General features: G+C 40.4%; 1 protein-coding gene across 1 annotated transcript; it reads right to left on the bottom strand.

Moving 5' to 3' along the window:
- Positions 1-1,060: 1,060 nt before the first annotated feature.
- On the bottom strand, positions 1,061-3,093 carry LOC143346067 (uncharacterized). Its single transcript, XM_076773815.1, has 2 exons — positions 3,007-3,093; positions 1,061-1,402 (listed from the first exon to the last, which is right to left on the bottom strand). The coding sequence occupies exons 1-2, from the start codon at positions 3,091-3,093 to the stop codon at positions 1,061-1,063; spliced, it is 429 nt and encodes a 142-aa protein (XP_076629930.1).
- Positions 3,094-12,265: the final 9,172 nt, after the last annotated feature.

Genomic DNA, 12,265 nt, shown 5'->3' with positions numbered 1-12,265 from the left:
ATTCCGCGAATAAATCGACTGGTATTTACTCGCCCTAACCTTGGTCGCTGAGGGAAACGATCGGCTGGCCGTGTTTACCCGAGCACTGTGTCAACTGTAAGTAGTTTCACGTGAAAACGTAAAAACCATTTTTGGACTAGCCGTCCACGGCCTCGTGCCCCAAATGAATTAATTTCTTTATGCAAACAGCGCTCCGCCAAGCCAATAATTTTTCAGTCGAACCGGCATATGGCACGGATTAAGCGCAAACAGCAGCGCGCAACTCGCGAAATTGTGTTCCTCGGTTAGTTTTATTCATTGGGACAGGTAATATGTAAAATATGGTAATTACTGTTGTACTTCGAGCTATTGCGGAAAATGATTTTCAAAAGCGTTAACGTGAATAAATTATTGACGTTGTCGGAGCATTGTTTTATCATTAATTATTTTTTATTTGTCAAGTAAATATTTTAAATATATGATTGTAATGAAAGTTTAAAAAGCCAGCTACCCAGGAATACCAGGAACAGAGCAAATTTTTGTTCAAACTCCCCGGAACTCTTATACTTCAACAACTACCCGCCGAATTATTAGTGGATGACGATTATTTAAGGCGCAACGAGTTTTTACGAGTTTTCTGTTCTTTATTTGCTCAATAACTATACAACACATCACGCTACATTTTTTTTTACAATAACGAACAACTGGCGAGTAGGGACTTAAAATAACAACTAAACAGATATTACGAAAACATTTAAAAAATAATTAAATATCTTCCAGTGTATAAGCAAAGAATTCTCAAAATTCATGGAAAGAAATAAACAATGTATTAATAAGTATCTGTTCACCTGTTATTAGCATTTTGAAAGTTATCGTTATCCGTTGATCGTGATTATTAATTGCTCTGAAATTGCAATTGTAAACCATTTGATTGCATTATCCTTGATTTCACACCTAGGCGTCGCAGCTTTTCAAACGATTCGTATACTGTTCTTTTTTTTCCGTTCTTTCGCGCCGTTTCTTGATTCGACCGGAAAACGTTTAAACGATTGTAACGAGAAAAATGACGAAAAAAGTTTGCCTAACAGACTTCGGCCCGCCGTTCGTCCTCGCTGATTAGGTTCAGACCGGCTCGACTGTAGAACTCCAGCATTTTGCTCGACCGATTGAATTTCTTCTCGGGGAAGTCGACTTGGATTCTGTTCGGTCGACCGTACCAGTGATTAGAAGTCATTGGAACCTTGTGACAATTGTTCTCCTTCGAGATTTCGAGCCAATAAAGGCTAGGTTTCGTGCGATCGCAGCGTGGCTTGCCAGGATCGTAATCCACCGCGCTGTGAAGACGCTCGTACGCCGATTTCGTGCTATCTTCTTTATTATTGTTAAAATACGAGATCGAATACCGCGGTGCAAACGGTTCCAACTGAAATCAATATTTTATTTATTTTCTTGCTACTCTAACTTTGTTGCAACGTAAAACAGACAAAAATTTATTTTGACAGCGTATCAGCTGATCGAGGTATTGGAAATCTTCAACAGTAATTGTAGGAGAGAATGTCATCGTTAGTATTGCGCCAGCAAGAGTGTGGTACGGTCGTAGTCTGCGAGTATAACATCTATGGTAGCGTAGCGACGAAGTATGTGTTTGATAGGCTGACATGTAGGCGTTGACGTCAGAGTTCGGAGGAAGGTAAACAGTGCCAACGATGATAGATTTAAATCTAACACGAATCTAGACGAGCAGCTGTTCGATACAGATGGTAATTGCTATAAGCAAACGGCAGCAAAGCGAATCATGCACAATAATTAGCACAATACTACTTTTATTTGCAACAACTGGTCTAAGATTCATTCAATCCGAAGATTTTCTAAGCACTTGCTCCAATTCGGTATCGAGTATAATTATTAACCTCTACAACGATAGCAACACTATAAAGAAAAGTCGAGAGTAATGAGTTATGCAGTCCACGTAGGCTAGTATTGTTGATAGAGAAAGAAATATTTCAACCATACAAGGTAGGCGAAACACTCTGTATACGTAGTGGAGGGTAAATCTGATACGAGCGAAGATACGAACATGAATGTCGAGTAAATGACTGATCAAGCAGCTGGATAGTGGGTTCAATGAAAACTATCAAGAGAATGTCCATATTTTGGTCGACGTGAATTGTGGCAGTCATATATCGCTAAATGAAAACTACTGTCGGGTCGCAGATTAGAAGTGGATGAAAATGAGGTTTGCCTAACAGGAAACGTAGCTTTAATGGTTTAGGTATAACTGGAAACAAGGGCTGTCTACATCCTAACAGATAAGATGTCAATCAGAGTTTTAGATTAACTTTAGATTTTTAAAACTTTTACTGTTTTATCCACCTATCTCTAAAAGCTGGTTCGAGTAAAAAATTTTTATATAAACCTCTAACAAAAGAAGCAAGTAAAAGATTAAATCTAGATACATCCGCTCTTTACAAAACTTAATTCAACGAAAGTTAATTCGCGTATCATCGCGAGGGATTTTGTTATCAAACGTAATGAAAGTATCGTATTAAATTATGCATTCCCAGTCGCTCCATGCAGCTGAAAATTGTTTTGCCGTATCTCACGTTGCAGTTTCGATTTCCTTGCGAACGAACCATATCCAAAATGGAACGTTCAACGAGCGCGCAGCCGGCATTAAAGGGGGTAGTCTGGAATAAAACTTTGAAAATATCGATCTTTCGCATTTTCTTCAAATGTCAGGTATAGACGGATCGTAAAAATTCGAAAAATTGTCAAAATTATAAGTCTCTGAACCGAACACATCTTACCAACACACCCCGAAACTTTATAGCCATTTCTCTCACACGAAAATTCTTTGGACTGGCGAATAAGATGTCTCAAGATTCATTCAACCGACCGATCGGAAGTTTTGACTTAAAATTGTCTTTTGTGTTAGAAACTTGTGTAATTATAATGAATTTGCGCTGTTTGGTCCAAACTACTCCCTTGATTGTTAAAGTCTGACGTTTGTTCGAAAATTTCTCTTACCACGGGGTAAAACTTGGCGGCTCTCAGAGTATTCTCGTCTCTTGCCCGCATCTGAACCCAAGGAATGACATACTCCGTCTGATACATTTTCTTATCTTTCTTATCCGTATCATGACAGGCGATTTACAATCGGATTAACTAAAAATTTATGAGCGTCTCGCGACAGAACGCATACTATTGACAAACGTCATCGAAGGAAATGAAGATGGCACGTGGTTGTGAAACAGGGAACGCCGAGAACAAAGAGAATGAAAGTCGGGCAGCGCATGAAAGACTGCATTTAGCTTCAGGTTGCTTCGAAATCGTGGATGGGCAAAATTTTATTCGTATAATTCCAACGCGCGATCGACATAATACACAAAATACATTGAACATATTCTCAACTGCAATAAATACTAAATTCGTTGGTTAATTTTCTTTTTAATTAGTTACTAATGATTCAGTTTCATGTCACAGGTTTTTAACAAAATTTTGTTTGATTTAAAAATTTCCAAAGTCATGATACTTTAATTGCTGCTAGATTGACTATTTCTTTTGCCGTTTTAGCCATTATTAAAATTTAAAACAGGATGTTTAATTGAGAATTGAATAAAAATTTAAATTTAGCGATGAAAAAAATACAAGAAATATGTCATGAGAAACGTAAAAGAAACTATCAAATATAGAAAGTCTAAAATTGTATAATCAGACTTTCTAATTATTAAACCGAAATATCATAAACACGTGGAAATGTATTTAGAAGTTTATGCCTGTAATTTTATCAGAGAGCATTGCCTAATCACGTGATGGAGGCTGTGAACCTCTGTATTGCACCGATAAGCTTGACTAATTATCAAATTAATTTTAAATACGGACTCATTCATACTGTAATTAGATCTAACTCCACAAATCCATACTATAATATTTGTTGACAAGATAAGATAACGAAACTAAGATTTTGTATTTCTATCGAAGCAGACTGAAGTATTTGTTGCCTGTCGTTCTACCAGGATGTTCAAAGACTATATAAGTATAGAAATTGAAATAGCTTTCTCATAACTCTCTCTTGATAGTCTAGAAATTTTTGTATGATGTCAAATCAATTCTTAAAATTTTTTCAAGTCTAAAATACAGTGAGTATAAAGAGTACAATAAGTAACTCCAAAAGGAACTTGATATGAGTCGGATTATTATTAAACTTTCTCAATACAAATTATTATTTATCTGGATTCTAAGAGTTTTGAATCAAAACGTCACAGAATTTTTCATCACAGTAATTGGGCCGTTCACCTTATATTCGAATCACAATTGTAGCATGAAGTTTCGAGTTTCGAGTTGCGAGAACTCGAACGTTTTGAGTTTCGAGATTTCGAGATATCGAGATTCGAGATTTCGAATGTCTATGGCCCTACTTTCTATACTCACTGTGTATTTTTCTACAAAGTAATTTCGTCAGACTTTTGATCATGCTGACAATGTATAATTCTGACCTAAATCATGATCTTATGTCGTTCTTTAACAAGTACCAGGACGCGCCATCTCACGAAATGTGCAACAAGTACTCCTGGGTAAATTATTAGTTCGACAGTTTTATGTCGTGCGGCGCTGCTTGTATAATTCCCTCTAATTTCCACAGTGGTGAGCGTGATCGGAATTAAATTAATTAAAAGCAACGATTAATTAATTGCATTCGAAAGTGTTCGATAAGTAGCAGAGTTTTCTCTGTCGTTTTCAACCCCCAAGTCAAGTTTACCAACTGAATTGCGAGCTTTATTCGATTAACGCGTTGTTTGCTTACTCCTTTCTCGTGGTATGCTTAGTCTGTTTCGTCTTTTAATACTTCTCAAACATCTACAAAAGCGATTCCGTTCGCAGAGGCATTAATTATCCTGCTATTTCATCTCGCGGTAATAATTTGCTAATTATAGAATAGTTAAGCATTTACACCTATTTTAATGCAGGCCACATGCATAGAATTTTCCGAGTTAAAGATAATTGTACACAATTGTAAATATAAACTATAGCCTTAATTCTTTGGGGCATAGCAAGTTAAAAAATTTCTCACCTTTATAATACATTGATACGCATGATGGAATATTTTTTAATCTACGAAATGGGTGTCAGTCCATTGAATTATATTACTTAATACATTTATAATATGTCATATTATTACATAAATTTCCAACGCATTATACTATTGAAGAAATCAAATCGATGCATTAATGCCACGAAAAAAAAAAATATTTTTTTTAAAAAGAATTTATGAATGTCTGCTTCACGTCAACTCTATTGTTAAAGGTTTTCCTATTGTTAAACTCTTACAAAGTTTTCTTTGCAATATCGGGTCTGGCGCTATTGCGGAGATGAATGATACCACGTCTATTGTTCAACGTCGTTTATTAAATTCAGCAGCTTCAATTTCCTGTGAATACGACCAGCAATAATATATAGTGCGAACCATAAGTTTTAAATAATGATACGACGTATTAACGAAAGGAACACTCTGCTGGTAGGAAAAATCGAATGCTGTCACAATTCCAAATAAAAACGTAACAATTTTGCACGCGTGCGTATATATTTAAATGCTTCGATAATATTTATAAACAATGCTATCTAGGTCTCACATTTCGTCGAGGGCAGTGTCTCAGGCGTTTAACACTATTGCAGCAAAAGGGCAGAAGTACTCCCGAGAGGAAACTTGCCTTTTTCACTCGATCTCATTTCCGAGTAAAATGTCGGTTACAGTAGCATTCGTGGAAAATATACAGGGTGTGAGAGCAATAGTGACTCAGAAAGATAAAGGTCTTACAATGCTAACCATACATTGACCTAACATGTCATAGGGTAGAGTACCGTGGCTGTCAAATGCATCCAAAAAAGTGAAAGGTTTCAATAGTTTAATTAAGTTTAACACATTGCCCACCTATGATGCATTCTTGAATATTTTCCATGCTAATTTTGCTAAAATTACTAAGCATTTGTAACTGGGTGTGGTTATCTAATATCTAAGTATTCATTCTGGGATCAAATTCAACGCAGAGACGATGAAAATTATTCCATAGAATCCGACAGCGTTACAACTTGTGGATCAACATTCGAGCACAGAGGCCTTACAAATTACAAAGTGGGGATTTCGATTAATTGTACCGAGATTTGCGTAATTTTCATTTACATCGAGCGCCGCCTCGTCGAGTTCGTTACGACATATGCATCGCGTCGAGACGAGCGTAATCAAACTGAACCGAATACGGCACACGGGTTAATCGTCTAATCAAATTAGTAGAAACGGACGTCGAGGATTGGTGGAATTTCTAACCTATCCGCCGGTCACGTTTTACCCCTTATTTGAGGGAACTCGTTCGATTTTTGCAACAGTTAGAGTATTTCTTTCACGTCTACCATCGTGATCGCGACTAAATTTGACCGCTTAAACAATTTATTTTTACGCGAAATTGTTGCTCTGTCAAATATCTCTCGATAAAGTGTAAATTACATTAACGTTATTTAGAGTTTTAATTTTCCAAACGAAGGCTCAGTGAATTGCTGTTTTAAAACTTGACACTAACTAAAAATCTATTTCTGCACCGAAGAAACTAGCGTTCTCGTGCGAACCTATCAAAGCTTCTCCTAAAAATTCTATGAAAGCACATGCAATCTGGTCTCAAAGCATCCTGACTGATCGACTTCTACCAAAGACTGGCAAAGTGGCAAGCACCAAAGATAGTAGGTACTCGAACACGGTCTTTTGCAATTCCCGTCCGAAAGGGTAGCATCCTAATCTCGAGCGAACCATCTCGCGGAGTAACGAATCGGGAAGAAGCATTTGGCCAACTGGAACGTATTTCTACGTCGGCGAAGAAATCGCGAGCAGGTCGGATATGGTATCGGTGATCCTGTAACTCTTCTCCTGCCTTACTGAACGGTCAAGGCGGTCCAAGTGGAGAGAAAAAGGGAGATCGTGACGGAAAGACGGAGAGGAAAATCGCGGTGAAGAAGGAAAAGGAGTGAAGAAAAGATAAAGGGAGGTGGATCATAGAACGGATGCAGAGAAGTAGAGGAGGAGAGGGAATGACTGAAGTTAGAAGGTAGGGGGTAACGGGAAGTGGAAAGTGGATGTGGAGAAGGTTAAGGCATTGGAAGTACAAGGGGCATGTCACGCGACACACAGGGCAGAGTTTAATCAGGTTCGAGCGAGGTACGCGCCAAATATTTTGACCGTTCAAGGTCAGCTTCACGCCTGCCAACGGAATCACGAAAATACCTTTATTATAGTATCGCAGTGAGCTTCAGTTTTCTTTATTTAAATTGATGGTCAGGTTTAAAATTATACATGCAAGCATAGTCGTCTATTGTTTGAGTGACAATGGAATATACTTGTCTTTATTTTTACTTCTTTTGATTCTTCTCATTCTTGGTGTATTCTCTTCCTTATCGGCTTGCTAAGAGTGGGATTTCTCTGGCTCTCGTCTTTGGAGAATACGATACAGTGGTACGTACCAATCAATAGCCTTGAACAATCAAAATATTTGGCGCGTACGTTAGTTGGCAGGTGCGAGTATAGCGCGTGCAGGAAGGAGAACCGAGCGGCCTCCAAGAAGCAACGTAGCTCTTGTGCGCTGCTACTCTAAGCAAGAAACACAGTTCCACAGCCACCGGACCCACAATGCCACGGACAAGAGGTCACCTTCGTCCCTTGCTCCCTCCTCCTTTCCTTTCTATCCGACTCTTTATCTCCCGATTCAGAGTCCTCGTGCACATCAACATTCTGCGCCGTGTTCTCACAATCGTTAAATGGTTATAATTTTAACCACTGTCTTTACAGGGAATTTCTTTTCCCTCTTTCCACTGTTTCCTCTACTCTCGAAGATACATCAAGGGGAGTGGGGAGGAGGGACGTTGCGATACTTGAACGATACGTCGAGCTATTCGCGATGTGCAAAAAAAGGATTGTCACGCAAGTGTGCCTTATCACATCGCTTATAATAATTAGAGGATCACGTTCCTAGGCGATTCAAAACGATGAATCGAACTATTTTATATTTATTTTCTACGCGCGTTATGGAAAATTATTTTATTGGACAGGAGAACTAATATATTTTTCAAAGTTACGACCTGATACCGACATCTACGAGTATCTAATAATATAGAAACAGCACTTTGGGCGAAAAATCATAATAACGTAAGATAAAATAGTGCGTATGATTTTCCAAAGATATCTTCCGTGAAGTTTCATAGATTTCGTCGTAAATCAATACCAGCCAATTAACCTTTTTACCCACATTTCCTGGACATTGCAGCACACGCGACATCCCACGCAGCAATTACCAGGCCTTCGACCGCGAAGCTACGTCTTTTGAATGGATTCTTGATATATGAAAACGGTGCAACTCTGAACCGTATAAGTAGTTTCTCATATAATTGCACACCAAAGTTTTTGCATATCATTACATGCTTCGTGGTCACGAACCTTATTGTAGCAGAAGATTCAAGTATCGTGGTCGTAAAGTTTTAAATACCGAATGACCAGTAATAAATAGTTTCGAATATATCAATTAACAAGGACAGCTTTATGACCGCTTAAGTTACCTACTTAATTATTCTATCTTTCCCGATCAACTTCTTTCGTGACTCCTTCGAAACATGATACTAACACAGTCGCGAACCCTCGCCAATTACGATCGATAAATATTCATTATATTCGTCATAAGAGTACAAACTAACTTTCGGCGAAATCATGTTTTCGTCAGACTGTTAGAAACCGCTCGAAACATCGCGGAGACGGTTTCGTGACGCACCACGTACATTCTCTTATTAGTCAGGAAGTAATATTTGACGACTGGGATTTGCCAGGTCGCGCCGGACCAGTCCAGGGTTAATTAAATTCGAAGGCACAGAGAACAGGAACTGACTAAAAGGAAAAGAGACGAGTGCCAAGACGGAGTGCATATTTGCCGACAGTTTCGTTGTCGAGGCGGCACACGCGCGCCTGGATCTACTTTTGAGACTGGCGCGGTCGCATGAAACCGGACAACGGCCGAAAGTGTCAAAATCAAGCGCAGAATGGCCAATTGGCTGGTTGAAAGAATACGCCCGTCCACGACCGACTGTACACACGAAATGCAAATAAACCGTTCTTTTACTGTTATTCGGTAACATTGCCCCGTGCGGGGATTTTTGCCGCGTCTACGCGCCGGGCTGCGCCTATATTTACCGAGACATCGACCGTCCTTTTTTTTCCCACGCGTCGAGGCGTGACCGGTCGCGATCAGGCGTAGACGCGGGCTTCTAGGCATCTCTCGTAACGAGCGATCGGGCGTCGAATCGTCGGGGCGTTCGTGTTAATGGCGACGTGTCTCTTGTATACCGTTAAAGGCCTCCCCGATGCCCGGCGTACCTAATTAATGGCACGTCCGTGCCGCGGATACACCACTACACCTACGATGACGGATCCAACGGATAGGACTGACGCGCACGTGCGGCATCATGCCTAACATCCGTCTTGCTCGCTGTCATGCTATTACCATCGCGTTTCAACCGCTCAGTAAGTAGGCATACTCCGTGGGTCGCACAGAGGATCACGGAACAGAGACAGTCGGCACGTGCTCCCTTATAGCCACAGGAAAACCCCCCTGTCTCATTTAATCCACGCTTTCTTCAAACTTTTATTCAACAAGGAGAGGTGTCAAGATTCCAAATCTTCCGTTGGTTAGAAAGTCAGTTTGGATCTTGTGTAATACAATCATTTTTGGTGAATAGACATACCCCCGAAATCCTACGCACTATTCGAGAAAAAAAATTCGTGTGGGTGGACAAATTTTTAACGAAGCCTCATTCAACAAATTAGTATTCTTGATTTTCGTCTTATTTTGGCCTCTAGAATCTCTCATTAAAAATTTTCCCAAGGGTGGCCAAACACCCTGTATATATGTAGATATTTAAAAACTCTATTTGAATTTTATTTAGAAAATGCAACAAAATTGCGTTCCATGTCAATATATTTCGCGGGTCGCGTGAATAATCAAGGAACCGTGACAGCGGGCACGTGCTCCTTGACTGGGACGGGCGCGCGTACGCGTATCAACGTATAATTAGCTCGCCGCTATCGCAGATCTAAAACTTGTTCCCGCAATCGAGATATCTCGATGGGCGCCTTCGCGCGACGAGACACACAGTCGCAAGCGATAAATCCACCGAGTCGATGCGGACGATCTTAGAAATCGCGACGAACACTGTCTGCCGGTTTATATGCAACCGGGACATGCTATTTGCGTTGTCGAGCTGACACCCTGAGGTGTCTGACGGAAGCGAGCATCGATATGTTTTATGGCGGTCGAGACGCTTCGCGTCGGTTCCACGGAGGCCTGGACCGTGCCTCGTGAAACCTATGTAAAGGATTCCGTGCGATCGTAGAAACGGCATTGGAATATATGAGCATCGTTCTCCGCGTTTTATTTGCCCCTGCATTGAATGCTTCTTCGCGTATTAACGCTTTATATCGTCGTGCATTGCGTTTTACATTGTGTATTGCTATCATAACTCAAGGTCGGCGTTAATACATGGTTGCTGGTCAGATTACCTCGCTTTGTAGTTCCGATAGAAAGACGAATATCCCTGGAGTAATATCGGGTGACAACAGAATGAACAATTTGTTGACGATAAATGTGTATACGAATAGATTATCAAAATAGGAGGTAGCTCTCAGAAATTGTTCATTTAATGGACCAATTTCTTCAAGTTCATTTGCTTATGTATTTTGTCCTATATAACCAGTCTAAAACAATAATATGGATGTCCCTTCAAGGGGAACAGCCGAATGGAAAGGGTTAATATTTTTCTCTATTTTCTCCAATAAAGCTGTGTAAAGTGTCGGAATATATTATGACGTATTTGTCTCTGTTAATGTTTAGTTAGTGTGTGTGCCAAAACTCATACACAAGTGACGTAACTTCCTGAGGGACTACAGGGTATATTTAATATGCAACACACTATTTTATAAGTTTGTTAAATGCAAAGAAATAGTTTTTTCAAAATTAGTATTTTTCTGCATAAAAAAATCATTCACGCGTTTGCTAGTACTATTTGATACTCGTCGAGATCTCGTGTTGCTCCATATTACGTTTACCCTACGTAATCGAAGTGACATGGCCGTCGACGTGTTAAAAATAACCCAGTACTTAGTCGTAACGGTAAACATTTTTCATACACGACAAATTAAGTAGGCTTCGAGATCCTTATCATACCTAATCAATCATAGAACGCAAGAAACGTTGCTACCAAAGAGCGCGATGGCTTCCGGTGGCTAGAGTCTCCATGACCATAATTACCGACGACGTTTGCGTTCAGTTCTTTCTGCGCGTTCCATCGTCCTATGCGCCGAAGAAACGACCCCGGAGGTTCAGGCGGTAATGCTCAAATTGCATGGTTCATGAAGCAATGATGAATCCAAGGCAAATTAGACGGAGTATTCTCAGCGTCGCGGAACAAGTCTATCAACGGGGAACGCGCGCGCCGTAGAAGGTACATAGACGAGGAACGAAGAAAGGGCAAAGGGAAACAAAGAAGAAACAGACCACTCTGTTAATGCGAAGTAATGGACGAAGCTAACTCGCGAGCTACACAAATAGCAGGCTACCCACTCAGACAACGACGTGTTTGCGAGCGCCAGTTCACCCTTTTCTCCCTCTTCGGGTTCGCCGTTCTCGCGTACTACGATAACAGACCGCCTCCTTGAAATAGTTAATTCAGCTTTACGACGGAAACGGTTAACGACGACGGGTCTGGTGATCCACGCGATCGAACCCTATGCAGAACGCATACCGTGATAGCCGATTCAAAATACCGATCTCGTTTTACGGGAGATCCTCTTAATCTCATACGTGATCGTGGCACGCGCACGCATTCAACGGTAGCCACTCGGCGAACAATTTCTTCCAGGTAGTGGCTGCTTAGCGGCACTAAGAGATAAATGGAAATACGTGGAACCGGCTGGAGTAATGCAAGGGAGCGCAATTAAAATTTCTCTCCTGGGGTACACATGAGCCGAGGGGAACTCGAGGATTCCTTGCTGGAATCGATGTCGAGCGGCTTAAACCTACGCTCGGCAACAATACGACAACATAAAGAGTACGCATATTACCAGCTAGTAGAAATATTCTAAGTTATAGCGATCGGAAAAAACAAAAGTGCACTTGATTATCGTATAGGAAATGAAATGGTTAAGGATTAGTTGAAGCAGCATTTCACGATCCTTTTTAGTCGCGGCAACAGCATGTGGCAAAAA

Source organism: Colletes latitarsis, chromosome 10 (assembly GCF_051014445.1).
Source record: "Colletes latitarsis isolate SP2378_abdomen chromosome 10, iyColLati1, whole genome shotgun sequence".
Taxonomy (NCBI): domain Eukaryota; kingdom Metazoa; phylum Arthropoda; class Insecta; order Hymenoptera; family Colletidae; genus Colletes; species Colletes latitarsis.
This window is presented reverse-complemented; position numbering and strand designations above follow the sequence as displayed.

Excerpts from the sequence above, each read along its gene's own strand:
- LOC143346067 (XM_076773815.1), bottom strand. The coding sequence starts at position 3,093 with ATGTATCAGACGGAGTATGTCATTCCTTGGGTTCAGATGCGGGCAAGA. Across the intron at positions 1,403-3,006 it reads CCGCCAAGTTTTACCCCGTG|TTGGAACCGTTTGCACCGCG; the intron begins GTAAGAGAAATT and ends TATTGATTTCAG.